The sequence below is a fragment of the Capricornis sumatraensis genome, chromosome 1 (genome assembly GCF_032405125.1).
Source record: "Capricornis sumatraensis isolate serow.1 chromosome 1, serow.2, whole genome shotgun sequence".
Taxonomy (NCBI): Eukaryota; Metazoa; Chordata; class Mammalia; order Artiodactyla; family Bovidae; genus Capricornis; species Capricornis sumatraensis.
In genome coordinates this window covers 177,883,901-177,902,004 of record NC_091069.1, presented here as the reverse complement: position 1 = coordinate 177,902,004, position 18,104 = coordinate 177,883,901, and the positions used below count along the sequence as shown (strand labels likewise).

Here is an 18,104-nt window from a genome sequence, read left to right as displayed (position 1 = left end):
AGCCGACTGAAAAACACAGATGGTGATTGTAGAGAAGAAAACATTTAAGTAAGAAATTAATATCAAAGATAGTTAAGTAGAAGTACATGTACTCATCTCCTCCTGCAAGAGCACCAAAATTACAACTAGCTATTGAACAACATTCGACAGAAGAACACTGGAACCCACCAAAAAAAGATAGTCCATGTCCAAGGACAAAGAAGAAGCTGCAACAAGATGGTGGGAGAGGTGCAAACACAATAAAATCAAATCCCACACCTGCTAGGTGGCCGACCCACAATCTAGAGAATAGTACCAAAGAAGTTCTCCTACTGTTGTGATGATTCTGAGCCTCCTGTCAGGATTTGCAGCCTGCACATCCAGCAAAGGGACTGGGAATCCCCCGGCAGTCTGACTTTGAAGGCCAGTGGAATTTGATTACAGGACTAGGGGAAACAGACTGCACTCCTGGAGGACACAAACAAAATCTTGTATGCACCAAGACCTAGGGGAAAGGAGCAGTGACTCCACAGGAGACTGAACCAAGCCTACCTGCTAGTGTTGGAGGGTCTCCTGTGGAGCTGTGGGTCAGCAGTGGCTTGCCATAGGGACAGAGGCACTGGCAGCAGCAGTCTTGGAGGGGCCCTTGGAAAGTTGCCATTAACCCATAGAGCCTATAAACCCCAGGGCTTAAGTCAAACAACTAATAGGGAGGGAGCACAGCCCCACCCATCAGGAGATAATTGAAGTTTTACTGAGCAAAGCCCCGCCCACCAGAGCAAGACTCAGTTTTTCCTACCACCAGTCCCTCCCATCAGGAAGCCTATACAAGCCTCTTAGCCTCATTCACCAGAGGGCAGACAGAAGAAGCAAGAATTAAATCCCACAGCAGCTAGAAACAAAACCACATCACAGAAAGTTAACCAGGATGAAAAAGCAGAGGGTTTTGCCCCAGATGAAGGGACAAGGTAAAACCCCAGAAAAACAACCGAATGAAGTGGTGATGGGCAACCTTCCAAAAAAAGAATTCAGAATAATGAGAGTGGAGATGATCTAGGATCTCGGGAAAAGAATGGAGGCAAAGATTGAGAAGATGAAAGAAATGTTTACCAAAGACCTAGAAAGAACAAACCGGAGAAGGTGATGGCACCCCACTCCAGTACTCTTGCCTGGAGAGTCCCATGGACGGAGGAGCCTGGTGGGCTGCAGTCCATGGGGTCGCGAAGAGTTGGACACGACTGAGCGACTTCCCTTTCACTTTTCACTTCCATGCATTGGAGAAGGAAATGGCAACCCACTCCAGTGTTCTTGCCTGGAGAATCCCAGGGACGGGGGAGCTTGGTGGGCTGCCATCTGTGGGGTCGCACAGAGTCAGACACGACTGAAGCACCTTAGCAGCAGAAAGAACAAACAAAAATGAACAATAACACTAGAAGGAATCAATAGCAGAATAACTGATGCCGAACAAATAAGTGATCTAGAGGACAGAATGGTGAAAATCACTGCTGCAGAACAGAGTATAGGAAAAAATAAAAAGCCTAAGAGACCTCTGGGACAGCATTAAATGCACCAACATTCACATTATAAGGGTCCCAGAGGGAAGAGAGAGAGAGAAAGGACCTGAGAAAATATTTGAAGAGTTAATAGCCAAAAACTTCCCTAAAGTGGGAAAGGAAATAGCCAAGTCCAAGAAGCACAGAGAGTCCCAGGCAGGATAAACTCAAGGAGGAATACACCAAGACACATAGTAGTCAAACTGACAGAAATTAAAGACAAAATATTAAAAGCCAAAAGGGGAAAATGACAACATACAAGGCAGTTCCCATAAGGTTATCAGCTGACATCTCAACAAAAACTCCATGGCAGAAGAAAATGGCACAATATATTGAACGTGACGAAAGGAAAGAACCTACAACCAAGAATACTCTACCCAGCAAGACTCTCATTCAAGATCTGACAGAGAAATCGAAAGCTTTCCAGACAAACAAAAGTTAAGAAAATTCAGCACCAAACTCAGCTTTACAACAAATACTAAAGGAACTTCTCTAGGCAGGAAACCCAAGACAAGGATAAGACCTACAAAAAATAAACCCAAAACAATTAAGAAAATGGTAATAGAATCATACATATGGACAATTACCTTAACTCTGAATGGATTAAGTGAACCAACCAAAAGACCTAGACTGGCTGGGCAGATGAGAACATGTGCATGTATGCACTTCAACTAACCACATCACTCTACTTAACACCCCAAATTGTATACAGTTATTTTATATTATTAGGTTAAACATGTTTCCATTATGGCTTGCAATTGTAATTATCTTTTTTTATTGTCTGGTTATCGATTGTGAAAACTGATAAATATCTTTTACTGTCATGATTATGTAACTATTACTTTATACCATTGTATCATGATTGGTCAACAGAAAATAATAGAATTCTGTATCACTAAGACTATCATTTAATAGGAAGAAATCACTCTTCTAAGATGTGGTACATATATACAATGGAGTATTACCCTGCCATAAATAGAGTGAAATAATGCCATTTGCAGCAACATGAATAGAGCTAGAGTTTGTCATACTGAATTTTAAGGCATGCAAAGAAAAATCAGTGTATGATACTGCTTATATGTGGAATGTAAAAAGAAAGAAAATGATACAAATGAATCTATTTACAGAATGGAAGCAGGCTCACAGACATAGAAAACAAAACTATAGTTACCAAAGGGAAAAGAGGTAGGGGAGGGATTAATTAGGAGTTTAGGATTAGCAGATACATGCTACTTGCTTAGTCACACAGTAGTGTCCAACTTTGTGCGACACTATGGACTGCAGCCTTCCAGGCTCTCTGTCCATGGGATTCTCTAGGCAAGAATACTGGAGTGGGTTGCCATGCCTTTCTCCAGGGGATCTTCTCGACCCAGGGATCAAACCTGGGTCTCCTGCCTTTCAGGCAGATTCTTTACCACTGAGCCACCAGGGAAGTCCAATCTGAATACTGTCTCCTATCAAATGTATCACCATCCTCCAGATTTAGAGCATATGCTGGCATAAACTATTATATCACAGTTAAGTATGAAACCTTGCTTCAAAATATTGCTCATTATTAATTTTCAGAAGATACATCATAGGACCATAGCAGTAACTAATAGACAAATGGCTGAGAAATACCAATTACAGAACAAAATACTGATTATAACAGATATATACTTCTGTATAAAGGAATAGATAACTAATAAGGACCTACTGTGTAGCACAAGGAATTCTACACAGTACTCTCTAATGACCTATATGAGTAAAGAATCTATAAAGAGCGGATATATGTATAACTAAGTCACCTTTCTATACAGCAGAAACTAACACAAAATTTTAAATCAACTATATACTCCAATAAATTTTTTTAAAAGATACTTTAAAGATTCAGTGTATTTGGAAGTTGTCTGTTTTTAAATGATGAGTGTATCTAAAAAACCATAACAAGAAAAGTTAGAAAATATTTGTAACAGAGTAAAAATGTTACCAGAATTTGTTGCATGCAGCTGAAGCTGCTCAGTGCACCTAAATACAATGTGGAATTTTGAATAAGATCCATTACTTAATGGACACTAGCATAAAATCTTGTGAAATTATGAAGCAAATCTGCACTTCAGTTAGTACTACTGTATCACTGTGTACTGTTTATTTCCTGGGGGGGTGGGGGGGTTGTTTTTTTTTTACAACATAGTATTTCTTTTTATTCTCAGAATTGGATTAGAAGTTTCAAGTCTCATTCAAATTTTTCTTAAAACAATCACTAAGATAATAAACTTTCTAGTCTTTTAGCAATAATATTAGATGCCAAAATACATGGAATTATATCAAGTTTTGAGAGAATATAAATTAGAAATCTAGCATTCTCAATCATACTTAAGTCACACAAGTGGAATTAAAATGTCAAATTTTTTCGCTAGGCAAAAATTCATAAGTTTTCTAATATTTATATGTACTATATTATTTATATGTGTGTGTGTGTGTATACAAAAGCTTTCCTACTACACTTGATAAAGTCTTGAGAAAGAGCAACAACAAGAAAAGACATGGAAAAATTGGAAAACAAATGAAATGAAATGGGCGTACTGAATATGAAATAGAAAAAGTGAACAAACTAGATAAAAGTAAAAAATCATCGTATAGTCCAGTTGTTTTTAAACATGGATGCTTGTTAAAAGCACATCTGGAGCCTTGGAGGAAAAAATCAATACCTGAGCATTTGTATTTTTCAGAAAATTCAAATATCCATCTGGATTTTAAAAAGTAATTACATGGTTTTCTGTTAAATGGTAGTTTCAGTGATAGAGAATCCTGTTATTTTCTGTTGACCAGTCATAATACAGTGGTATTAAGTGAATAATAGTTACATAATCACAATAGTAAACGGTGTTTATCAGTCTTCACAGTCAATAACCAGACAAAAAATAAAAGCTAATTATAATCACAATCCATAATGGAAGCATAATTAATCTAACAATATAAAATAATTGCATACAATTTGGGGGGCTAAGTAGAGTGATATGGTAACACATTACCATTTTTTAGTGGTTTATATTTACTTTATTAGTTATTCCTCCATCCTTCTTATTGTCACTTGCAATCTCTATTATATTGAACTTTACAAGACAGTTCTTCAAGTAGCAAATGGATTTCTTGTGCCTTTTAATATTAAACACTTCAAGTTCTTTTCTATTAAAGATACAACTAGACCAAAACGAGATTATGAGGTGGATGGAAGAGATTATCATTTTGTGACTTCAAGAGAGCAAATGGAAAAAGATATCCAGGAACATAAATTCATTGAAGCTGGCCAGTATAATAATCATCTGTATGGAACAAGTGTTCAGTCTGTGCGAGAAGTAGCAGAAAAGGTAAGTATCAAAGGGATCTCAGAATGAAGTTTCTAATCAGTTACACCTTTGACAGTATGAAAGAATGATGAGATAGAAACTTTTAATTCATGTTTTTGAAAAAAAAAATGTAGGTGCATGTTGCAGCATTGATTAGTATAAGCAGTGTTATAAATTTATTCAACTAAATATTAACTTTTAGGTTAATTTTAGAAAAATGTGTAAGATAAAGTAGATTAAGAAGATCAACAGTCAGTGTTGGTTGAAAATCACCTTTGACTTTGGCCATGGCCACAGGTGAGATTTGGCACCCAGAGCCACTAGGGGCCTTAGCTCTCTGCCCACTTCTCCATGTGGGGAGGTGAAACCCAGGCCCTGACACGCAAAAATAAAAAGATCAACTGGGAAAATAAGAATAGAAGTGATAACATAAGTCTCTCTTAAGAGCCTGTGTCATGCGTACTCGGTCATGTCCGACTCTTTGCGACCCTATGGACTGCAGCCTGCCTGGCTCCCCTGTCGGTGGAATTTTTCTAGGCAAGAATACTGGAGTGGGCTCCCATTTCTTCCTCCAAGGGATCTTCCTGACCCAGAGATCAAACCTGCGTCTCCTGCAACTCCTGCATTCACAGGTGGATTCTTTACCACTGAGCCACTTGGGAAGCCCCTTCTCAAAGAGGGGTGGTGGGTGATTATTTTGAGGTCCTGTGCATTTGCTAGAGATTGACATTTTGTTTAGCATTAGCTTTCCAACATCTAGCATAATTAAGAAGCTAAGATCAGCAATGTCCATCAATAAAAATGAACCAGATGTTCAAGATAAGTGTGAGTTGCTCCTGGTACTGAGACTAGACAAAAATTTCCCCTGATTGGTCATTTAATAAAAGACAGAGTGGGAAATTCTCAATAACACTGTAACAGCAACAGATTTTTTGAAAGCAGTCTGATGATTTATTGACCTTGGGATAAGCAGTCTTAATGGTAAAGTCAAAAGAGTGTGCTCCAGGTGTGCTGCTTGACTTAAATAGTTTTGGGGCCTAGAGAATAAACATCAACAAAGTATTTTATACCTTCAAAACTATATAGTAGTTTAAGATTTAGTCATGAGATATCTACAAAAAATACAGCAGTAATTCAGCATCCCCGTTTTCCATCTCTTAGTGTTCCTTTTTCTAATAAGAGGTTTGATTAATTCTTAATTAGAACTAATAATTAGAGCTAATTCTAATTAGTTTTAAAAATCATAAAAATGGACATATTCAGTGATGGCAGAAATTTGGGAAAATAGAAAAGCCTATTAGATATTATTCATGGGGGTAAAATTAATAGAACTTCATTTGAGAATAATTTGGTAATACCAAATAAATGTATAAAACCTGTGACTCAGAAATTCTACTTTTTGATATCTAAGTAGAGGTTTTGATAGCTAAGTATGTGTAATGATATGCATAGTAGAACTTTAGAGTAGTGAAAAATTAGACTCAGCAAAGGAGAATGAATAATTATTTATTCATGCAGTAGGGTGCAGCAGCTACAGTGAATAAACTAGAATATCCACTAACTGTGTGTGGCCACATTGATAAATCTCAAGAATGTAAGTCAGTGAAGCTGTAAAAGATACATACAGGATGACACTATTTATATAAACTTTAATTAACATAAAACAGCCTAAATAGCTTATTGATACATATTTTGTGTTTTTATAAATGTATTTTATGTTTTCATTAACTTAAAAATAGGCATAGGTATAAAATAAACTATGAGGAGATATAGTACAGTGCAAGGAATATAATAACTATAAATAGAATATAACCTTTAAAATGTATGAATCACTATGTTTTATACCAGAAATTTCTATAATATTGTTCTTATACAGTATTGTGGGCTGCCGTTTCCTACTCCAGGGGGATCTTCCCAACCCAGGGATCAAACCCACATATTTTGCATCTCCTGTATTGACAGGCAGATTTTTAACTACTGCGCTGGCTGGGTAGCCCAGTATGCTCCTTAATACCCTTAATTTGGCTAAAATAAAAGTACCTCTTAAATGTGACTACATTGTCTCTGGTTGTTTTCCTGTTCCATAGCTTGCGTGTGCACATGCTCAGTCACATCCAACTGTTTGCGAACCCATGGACTATAGCCCACCAGGTTCCTCTATCTGTGGAATTTTCCAAGCAAGAATACTGGAGTGGGTTGCTATTTCCTACTCCAGGAGATCTTCCCAACCCAGGGATCAAATCCGTGTCTCTTGCATCTCCTTCATTGGCAGGTGGATTCTTTACCACTGAGCCACCTGAAATAGTATGAAATCATACACTGAATATCTTTATATAAATAAAATTCAAAACTTGGTTGAAATGGATAATTTCCTGGAAAAATACAGTTTACCAAAATTGACCTATTAGGGATGAAAAGAGTTATAGAAAAAAAGTCTTTAGAAGAAATAGAGCAAGTTAATCAAGGAACTATTCCACAAAAAGCATCAGGTCCAGACAACTTCATGGGGGAATTTAACAAATCTTGAAAGGTTAGATTATCCTAAAGCTCTGTAAATACCATTCAAGAGCATTCTTTTTATGAAGCAAATCTAATGTTGATATCTAAACCTGATGAGATGGCTGGATGGCATCACTGACTCGATGGACGTGAGTCTGAGTGAACTCTAGGAGTTGGTGATGGACAGGGAGGCCTGGCATGCTGCAATTCATGGAGACGCAAAGAGTCGGACACGACTGAGCGACTGAACTGAACGGAAACCTGATGAAGACAGTGAAAATTACAGACCAATCTTACTGATAAATATTAATACTGCTTAGTTGCTTCAGTCATGTCCGACTCTGTGCGACCCCTTCTTGGGATTCTCCAGGTAAGGAGTGGGTTGCCATTTCCTTCTCCAGGAATATTAATACAGAAGTATTAAATATTTTAATAAACAGAATCCAATACCACATTGCAAAAATAATATACCATGACCAAGTGGAATTAAAGCTATTTAAAGTCAGCTCAATACTAGGAAATCCATTAATGTAATCTATCACATTAACAGATCTAAAGAGAAAAAAATATATTCATAGATTCCTGAAAAGCATTTGCTAAAATTCAGTGCCTCTGCCTGGAGGAAGAAATCTCAAAAACATAGAGATTATTATTTTTTAAAGAGTAAAAGGAAAAAGATTGAGATGGATGGATTGATAATCTTCATTTTAAATCCTTAATGGGAAGAACACTGAGACAGTGCCATTATGATGAGGAGGAAGGCAAGGACGTCCATCTCTACTACTACTCAAGGTATTGTTAGTGCTATTACACAATACAGATCAATCAGAGGCATAATAATTAGAAAACTGTCTTTGTTTTCAGATATTATAGTATTCCTGCAGCTGCTGATAAGTCGCTTCAGTCGTGTCCAACTCTGTGCAACCCCATAGATGGCAGCCCACCAGGCTCCCCCATCCCTGGAATTCTCCAGGCAAGAACACTGGAGTGGGTTGCCATTTCCTTCCCCAATGCATGCATGCATGCTAAGTCGCTTCAGTTGTGTCCGACTCTGTGCAGCCCCATGGACAGCAGCCCACCAGGCTCCTCTGTCCACAGGATTCTCCAGGCAAGAATATACCATAAAAAATCCATTATAAAATTTATTTGATAAAATATAAATTCACTATAAAATTAAATACTATAAAATCAAAGACATAAAAAAGCTAGAGTAAGATAGTTTATAAAATTAATCTGCAGAGATTAATAGGTTTTACTCGAATAGTAATCAGAAGATGATAGAGAAAACCATATTTATAATATAGGAAATAGAATGTAAAATACTTAGTGAACTTAATGAGAAATATTCTGACTTATATGAGGAAGTCTGTAAAACACTCCTAGAAGAGTGTTAGACTTGAACAAATGAAAAGATATCCCTTGTTCTTAGCTATGACAATTCAACATTATAAAGCTGCCAGTTCTAAGCTAATTTATATATGAACACAATCCTGATAAAAATGACTACCAGGTTTTTTATGACGTTAAAGAAATTGAATTGAAGTTTGTATAAGAAGCCAGGACAACACGAAAAGCTACAAGAGATTCTAGCCCTACCAGATATTAAAGGATACTATGAAGTCGTCTTAACTAAAACAGTGTGCTCATGACTGAACGACTTAGCAGCAGCAGCATGGCCCATGAATAAGACAAAGCGTTGAGATCCAAAGAAAAGAAAATCCAGGAAAGACCCAAATACATATGAAAATACAGTATATGATAAAGGTGCAATCTCAAGTCACTGGAGCTTTTAATACTGGACTTTTTAATAAATAGAACAACTGAAGGAAAGATAAATTAGAACCATACTTCACACCATATGCAAAAATTGGCTCTAATAAAGTTGACAGGCTTCCCTGGTTGCTCAATGGTAAACAACCCACTTGCCATGCAAGAGACATGGGTTCGATCCCTGGGTCTCTAAGAAAATGGCAAGCCACTCTAGTGTTCTTGCCTGGGAAATCCCTTGGACAGAGGAGCCTGGCAGGCTGCAGTCCATGGGGTCGCAAAAGAGTCAGACACAACTTAAGAGACAAAGCAACAATAATAGAAGAAAATATAACCTGGGCATAGGAGAGATTTTTTAACTATAAATCAAAATTCAGACGCAATAAAAGACTGATAAATTCTGACCGTATGAAAATAAAAAGACTTTGGCTTGCAAAGAAGTTTTTTCAAAAACTAATATAAAACACCATCGCCAGTGTCACAAAACAATTGATAAAAAGCCTGCAGGCCAAGGGGTGATATTCCCAAAATATTAAACACACTTAAAAATTGAGGGACTAGAGACCAAAATCTAACAGAAAATAGACAAAAGATATAAATAATTCACATAGAAGTAGGATTTTAAAAACATTTTTTTAATAATCAAGTATAAGATGGGTTACCTACAGAGGGAGGATTGGAAAGAATGAGAGGGATTAAGGAAGAATGGGTGGAGGTGTAGCAGTTCTCCTAGTATGCCTTTTTGTATAATTTTGACTTCAGCACTATGTGAACATTTTGTATATTCAAACAATAAAAAGAAGATAGGAAAAAAGCAGAATGATATATGAACAAACTAAATACTAAATCTAATTAACTGTATTTCAAATAGTTATTTTTAATTAACTTTCAAATAACTTCATTGAAGAGGGAAAGGGAAGGGGGAAAGTCTTAATCCCAATAATCCTTGAAGATAGGCTAAAGGTGGAAAACCTGTGAACAAATACTGAACTCTAATTAGTAGGTATGTTTTTCAGAGTGGTATGGGATAATAGGTCTGAAACTAATATATGTTTTAGAGTTGAGCAAATAATATATTTACAGTTCATGGGAGCTAGATTTCTTAGTCAATGCAGGGATTTTAGAAATAAGGTAAGGATTGACTAAACTGATAATTGGATTAGAATTAGAGATATGAATGTAAATCCATATATCTTAATATAGTAGATATAGAAAATACAAATATGTGATTATATTTTCTAGCTCTGTCCACAAAGAAGGCCTAAAAATGATGACTCTCAGTAATACCTACTGCTTAGATCTTGTTTTCTAAATACTATCCTCCATTAAAAAGATCCAGAACTCATTAGAATTATGGCTGATTCCATTGGGAAAGTACAAGATCAGCCTAGAATATTTTGCTATGCCAGAAAACTAAGGAAGTGCTTAAAGAATGATACAGTGAAGTCACTCAGTCGTGTCCGACTCTTTGCGACCCCATAGACTAGCCTACCAGGCTCCTCCGTCCATGGGATTTTCCAGGCAAGAGTACTAGAGTGGGTTGCCATTTCCTTCTCCAGAGGATCTTCCCAACCCAAGGATCAAACCCGGGTCTCCCACATTGTAGGCAGACGCTTTACTGTCTGAGCCACCAGGGAAGCCTAAGAATGATACAAGTATTCCATAAAGACACTGAAGTCAACCTGTAAAGTCCCCCAATGGCCAAGTTTGGAAAAATTAGAATATTAAAACGATAATAGCTTATTGTAACCCAGAGAATAAGAATCTAAGAGTTCACAATGGTATAAGTAAATACATGAATAAATAAATAAGTGGATGGAAGGGAAGCTTTACCTTCCATTATTAATGTCTACTAATAAAAGAGGGAGTCATGGAGTCAGATCTCTCTTCACAACTTCCATAATAATTGTTTAAGGCAAGAGTCACTAGTGTATGCTACAGTTATTGAGTGAATTAATTACTGTCTGATGAGAAACAGGATATTTACATAATTTCAACATACCCTTCCCCCAAATACTTGTCAATTATAAAAGAGAAATAGTAGTCTTACAGTGGTGAAATCTGGCAGACAAAACCTTTAAAAAGTGATCAGAATTAACATCAGGATTTCCCTGGTGGTCTTGTGGTTAGGACTCTGTCTGCCAACACAAGAGACATGTATTTGGTCCTTGGATTAGGAAGATCCCACATACCTTGGAGCAAACTAAGCCTGCATGCCACAACTACTGAACCCCACTGTAGAGCCTGTGCTCTGCAACAAGAAAAGCCACTGTGGTGAGAGGCCCAAACACCATTGCAAAGAGTAGCCCCATTCGCCACAACTAGAAAAAAAAAACCTGCACACAGCAGCAGAGACCCAGCACAACCAGAAATAAATGAAAACAAAATTTTTAATTAACATCACTAAAAAAAGTATTAAAATCACTAATAGACATCATATGCTTCCTGGACTGAGCATGATGAACTGAGAAAGATGCAACATCTTTTCTGTACTATTGCTGCCAAAAATGTGTACCTGCCATCTGATGAGAAACATTAGGCAAACCCAGGTTGAGGCATATTCTCTGAAAAAAATATTCAGTACTATCAGAAATATCAAGATCATGAAAGAGACTAAAGAATTGTGCCAGCTGGACAGAGACTAAAGACACATTACAACTAAATGCAATGTGTGGTCCTGGACTGGCCGTAGAGCAAGAATTTTTTTTTCCTTTTGTGGTAAACGATACTAGATGACCAACTAAAACTGTACTGCGGTTATGTAAGAGAGGTCATTGAGTTCAGGAAGTAAGGAGTAAAGAAGTTACGTCTACAATTTGTGTACATATATAGAGAGGGATAAAATAATGCAAAGAAGATATAATATTTCAGTGTAAACTTTTTTAATTTCTAAGCAATCAGGTAAAACAGTAATATTTAGTAAAAGCAGGTGGTGGATACATGTATGTCTGTTATTTACTTTTCTGTGTGTCTGAAGTATTCATACAATATTAATTTTTTTATTTTAAATATTCCTACTAAATTGAAATTACCATTCATTGAACTGGATTCAAGCCCTTAGATTTCAAGATGCATTATGGGGGAGTACCTGATTTTAGTGCTAAGTCACTTCAGTCATGTTCTACTCTTTGTGACCCCATGAACTGTAGCCCACTAGGCTCCTCTGTCCACAGGGATTCTCCAAGCAAGAATACTGGAATGGGTTGCCATTTCATCTTCTGGGGATCTTCCCAATTCAGGGATCGAACCCAGGTCTCCCGCATTGCAAGCGGATTCTTTATTGTCTGAGCCACCTGGGAAATGTTATAAAATTTGTTTGATAAATTAGAAGTAAAAGTGAAGTCACTCAGTCGTGTCTGACTTTGCAACCCCATGGACTGTAGCCTACCAGGCTCCTCTGTCCATGGAATTTTCCAGGCAAGAGTCCTGGAGTAGATTGCCATTTCTTTCTCCACGGGATCTTCCCAACCCAGGGATCAAACCCAGGTCTCGTGCACTGCCGGCAGACGCTTTACCATCTGAGCCAAGGGAAGGGACAAAAATCTTCAACATATGTGGTTAGTGAAAGTTGCTAAGTCATGTCCCACTCTGCAACCCTATGGACTATACTGTTCATGGAATTCTCCAGGCCGGAATACTGGAGTGGGTAGCCTTTCCCTTCTCCGGGGAATCTTCCCAACCCAGGAATGGAACCCAGGTCTCCCACATTGCAGGCAGATTCTTTACCAGCTGAGCCACCAGGGAAGCCCAAGAATACTGGAGTGGGTAGTCTATCCCTTCTTCAGCGGATCTTCCCGACCCAGGAATTGAACCGGGGTCTCCTGCATTTGCGGATCTTCCCAACCCAGGAATTGAACCGGGGTCTCCTGCATTGCAGGCGGATTCTTTACCACCTGGGCCACCAGGGACCCAATTTAACATGGAAATACTCCTCTTTACTAAAAACCTTAATGGCCTTTGGCAGTGAATTTAAGTAGGTCAGGAAAGTTTCTTAAATTCAAAACTGGGGTTTTCAAATGTGCTAGTTTGTAGTAAAGTTTTCACTGCTCCCCAATAAGATGAAAAATAGGATAGGATAGTGGTAATATATATGCAGTTTTAAAAAGTTCTTTATCTTAGGCTTTTACCTTCTTGTTTGATCATGTATTCTTTTATAAAATGATGATTATGGCAAGATGGTAACCTTAGGATATATTTTAGTACCCTTTCTCAGCAAAATAAAAGACAGGAACCCCATATTGGTTGCCATTTTGAGAGATTACTGGTCTGTGGAAACTGCATTTTTATTCCTTTTTAAATGTAATATTTGAGAATGGAAAATTAATTATCTATAGTCATTATACATTGTCTTAATAATAAAAATGACAGATTTGCTTAAAGTGAACAGAATCCAAACATATCATAATTGAGATTTTGTATTTCTAGGAAATATACTTGTGATATAATTGAAAATACTTGGTTCACTTATTTTTCTTCTCTGTTTCCTCTATTTTAGGGCAAACACTGTATCCTTGATGTGTCTGGAAATGCCATAAAGAGATTACAGATTGCACAACTTTACCCAATCTCCATTTTTATTAAACCCAAATCCATGGAAAATATCATGTAAGTATAAATTCCTAAGGCATAGCCTCTAAGTACAAATCTAGCCTCTGTTACTTATTAGACTGGATAATTTACTTACCCTTCTTGCATCTCAATTCCTTTGTCTGTAAAATGCAGATAATAATAGTATATCCACCTTAGAGGGTTGTCCTGAGGATTAAATAAGCACTCTTGACACTATCATAATCAACATTAATATACTACAGATTAAGTAACATTGGAATTTTTAAGTTTAAATAATCAGATGGATCTACTACTACTTAATTAGGTGGTGCAGCTCTGATTAAGAGAATCAAATAATATATAACTTTATCTAATAGCGGACAAAAGGAATTTAAATACTAAAAGAAGGGAATGAGCAAATAGAAACATGATATACAGATAGTAAGATGCAGATAATAAGATAGTATAAATTAACCCAAATGTTTAATTAATTAAGTGCTAGCTTAAATGGTCCAGTAAAAGACAAAAATTGTCAGAATAGAAGAATGAAAAATAAATAAATAACTATACGTTACTTTTGTAGAAAAGGAAAAATATCTTTACCTTTTAGTCCTCTAGGTTCTCAGCTGGGCCTCTAACAAAAGACAAATTGACAAGAGAAAAGTGTGCAAATCTACATTTTACAGTCACATAGGACACTTCATAAGGAAATGAAAACTCAAAGAAATGGTTAAACCTGAACGTTTTTATACTAGGTTAGATGAAGAGTAGAGAATGATGGGGGAATGTGATAGGACCAGAGGATATGACTTAAGTGTAGTAACCTGGTGGAAACTTAGTAAGGCTTGTTCATTCAAATTCTCTCAGCTTCCTTCTGTCTTCAGGGATAAGGATGCTGCTTTTCTTTAGATATAGGGAAGTCACCTCTCACATGAGGGTCTTCTTGACCTTCAGAGAAAGGTCAGAGAGTCCCTCATATACCTGTCATTTTACACATTCCTTCAACTTAAAATGTTCATTATACCAAAGTGTCATATTTTGGGGAAGTGTATTTGGGAAATATTTGGGAAAACCCATCAGTCATATGACAGACTTTAATTATTAGTCTGTGAAAAGGCTGAAAGAGAAGGGAAAAAAGGATATACCTTGGAAAACTCAACAAATTAAAGCTAGTTTATGCTACTTTCAAAGTATACTTCAAGTAAGAAGTATTACTAGAGATACAGAGGGACATTCATAAAAGTTAAAGGTTTACTCCATTAGTAAGATACATTTATACCTTTGCTTTGCACCTTGAGTAGCACAGTAGGAGTGTAAATTGCTATATCCACATTGGTAAACTGTTTACAGTATCTCCTAAAGCTGAACATATATACATTACTTAGGACCCAGAAGTCTCATTTCTAGATATACACTCAACAGAAATGTTTACCTGTGTTTACAAAGACAAGTACTAAATTAGACAGAAATACTATACTAAATAACCAGAAACTTGAAATTATCCAAATGCCCATCATATGTACGTGAATTATAACATATTCACACAATGAAACATTCTACATTAATGGGAATGAACAGTCTCCAACGACACACAAAAGTATAGAAGAATCTGATAAATACAATTTGAGTGAAACAAAAATCCAGACCTAAAAGTATCTATCTATTCCATGGTCCCAAATTTAATCATTATAAAAATCAAATAGAGGTTACTCTTTGAGGGTTGGTTGGTGACTGAAGTGAAGATACTCAGATTCCTAGGTGCCGAGGTAATGTGCTCTATCTCAGTCTGCTGCTACTGCTGCTAAGTCGCTTCAGTCGTGTCCGATTCTGTGCGACCCCCCATAGACGACAGCCCACCAGGCTCCACCGTCCCTGGGATTCTCCAGGCAAGAACACTGGAGTGGGTTGCCATTTCCTTCTCCAATGCATGAAAATGAAAAGTGAAAGTGAGGTCGCTTAGTCGTGTCCAACTCTTCGCGACCCCATGGACTATAGCCTACCAGGCTTTTCCGTCCATGGGATTTTCCAGGCAAGAGTACTGGAATGGGATGCCATCGCCTAGGTAAGCGTAAGTTGCTGAAAACTCATCAGGATATACATATTTGTCTTCTGTGTTTGAGAATTATACTTTAAAAGATCTGAAGAAATAGGAAAAGAAAAAAAGAATCTAGGCCTGTATTACTGAAGAACTTAACTCTTATTATGGAAAGCCTTCCTACAAATAAAACACTGAGCCAAGAGAACTTACTGAATTCTACCAAAAACTAGGAAACAATACTAGTCTTACAAAGATTCTTCAACTAATTTTATAGGCATTAATTTAATACCAAAATCTGTCAGATTTCACAAAAAATGAAATGGACAGAACAGTCTTACCATGAATATAGATGCAGAAATCCTTACCAAAATAATGAGGAAATTGAATCCAGCAGTTTTTATAAGATAAACTATAACAGTCAAGTTGGGTTTATTTAAGGAATGCAAGGCTAGATTCACATTTGAGATTAACCATGATAGAGAGAAGCTGGAGTAGAAAGCACCATCTCCCCACCTAGACAACAATTGGGACTTGCAGAATTTCTCTGATGTGACTATAGTTCACCCTTGAACATCACAGGTTTGAACTGCATCAGTTCAGTTGTTCAGTCCTGTCCAACTTATTGCCACCCCATGGACTACAGCACGCCAGGCCTCCCTGTCCTCACCAACTCCCGGAGCTTGCTCAAATTCATGTCCATCCAGTCATCTCTTCCTCTGCCGTCCCCTTCTCCGCCTGCCTTCGATCTTTCCCACCATCAGGGTCTTTTCTAATGAGTCAGCTCTTTGCATCAGGTGGCCAAAGTATTGGTCAGTCCTTCCAATGGGTCTACTTAAACATGGATCTGTTTCCAGTAGTAAGCACTGCAGTGCTACTCAGTCTACAGTTGACTGAATCTGTGGATGTGGAACTGTGGATACAGAGGAGCCAAGTACATGGAGGGCTGACTGTTAACTTATACACAGATTTTCAACTGTGTGGAGGGTTGGCATCTCTAACCCCAGCCCTGTTCAGGGGTCAGCATCTGCCAGTGCAGGGGTGCAGGTTCAATCCCTGATTGTAGAACCAAGATCCCACATGCCTTGTAGCTAAAAAACCAAAACATAAAACAGAAGCAGTATTGTAACAAATTCAGTAAATACTTAAAAATGGTCCATGTCAAACAAAAATCTTAAAAAAAAAAAGAAATGGAAAGGATAGTCTGTGCAACAGATGATGCCAGGAAAGCTTCGTATCCACATGCAAAAGAATGAAGGTGGACCCTTACCTAACACTACATACAAAAGTCAGCTACAGATGGACCAAGGCCCTAAACATAAGACAGTAAAACTCTTAGAAGGAAACATAGGACAAAAGCTTCACAACATTGGATTTGGCAGTGATTTCTTAGATATGACACCAAAGACAGGTAACAAACGAAAAAAGGGAGGTTAGACATTGTGACTGCTTAAAGCTTTTTATATCAAAAGACACTACCCACAGAATAAAAAGGTAATCCATAGAATGGGAGAAAATATTTGTAAATCATAGATCTGATAACAGATTAAAATCCAGAATATATAGAAAACTATAACTAAAACTCAACAACAATATAAAACTTGATTCAGAAATGGGGATAGGACTTGAATAGGTATTTCTCCAAAGAGGAGAGAGAAACAAATGGCCAGTAAGCACATTAAAAGATGCCCGGCATCACTAATCACTAGGGAAATGCAAATCAAAACTACAGTGACATACAACCTCACACCCATTACTGTGGCTACTGTCAAAAAGCAGGAAATAAATGCTGCCAAGGATGTGGAAAAACTGGAACTCTTGTGTAGGTGGGAATATACAGTGGTGCAGCTGCTGTAGAAAGTAGTATGGGACTTTCTCAACATACTAAAAATCAGATTACCATGTGATACTGGACCCAGAGATCCAGCCTGGGTCTCCTGCATTGCAGGTGGATGCTTTACCATCTAAACCACCAGAGAAGCCCCTTTACCACAATTTTAAAAGTAATTTTTTAAAAATCAGTGTATTATAGAAAATAAACATGATTATTACCAAAGGGGAGATGGGAAAATGAATTAGGAATTGAGGGATTAATAGGTACACGCTACTATATATAAAGTAGATAAACACCAGGGACCTACTATACAGCACAGAGAACTATATTTAGTATCTTGTAATAACATAAAATGGAAAAGAATCTGAAAAAGTATATATAATATATATACATGAAAAGAATATATGTACACATACAGATAGATAAAACAGAATCACTTTGCACCTAAAACTAACAACATTTTAAATCAGCAATACTTCAGTTTTTTAAAAAGTCAGTGTAGTGTACCGCATTAACAATTTTACAGGAATTCCCCTGGCAGTCTAGAGATTGGGACTTGG

General features: G+C 37.2%; 1 protein-coding gene and 1 non-coding gene across 6 annotated transcripts in view; both read left to right on the top strand.

Moving 5' to 3' along the window:
- Nucleotides 1-18,104, top strand: part of DLG1 (discs large MAGUK scaffold protein 1) — a 268,658-nt gene that overhangs the window by 247,195 nt on the left and 3,359 nt on the right. For all 5 annotated transcript variants that reach the window (XM_068969482.1, XM_068969640.1, XM_068969650.1 and 2 more), the window contains 2 exons: nucleotides 4,710-4,882; nucleotides 13,623-13,732. In XM_068969482.1, the coding sequence (XP_068825583.1) occupies nucleotides 4,710-4,882; nucleotides 13,623-13,732 (283 nt within the window). The remainder of the gene's footprint in view (nucleotides 1-4,709; nucleotides 4,883-13,622; nucleotides 13,733-18,104) is intronic.
- LOC138094075 (small nucleolar RNA ACA64) lies at nucleotides 5,119-5,245 on the top strand. Its single transcript, XR_011146198.1, has one exon. It is a non-coding gene; the product is annotated as a small nucleolar RNA ACA64 (small nucleolar RNA).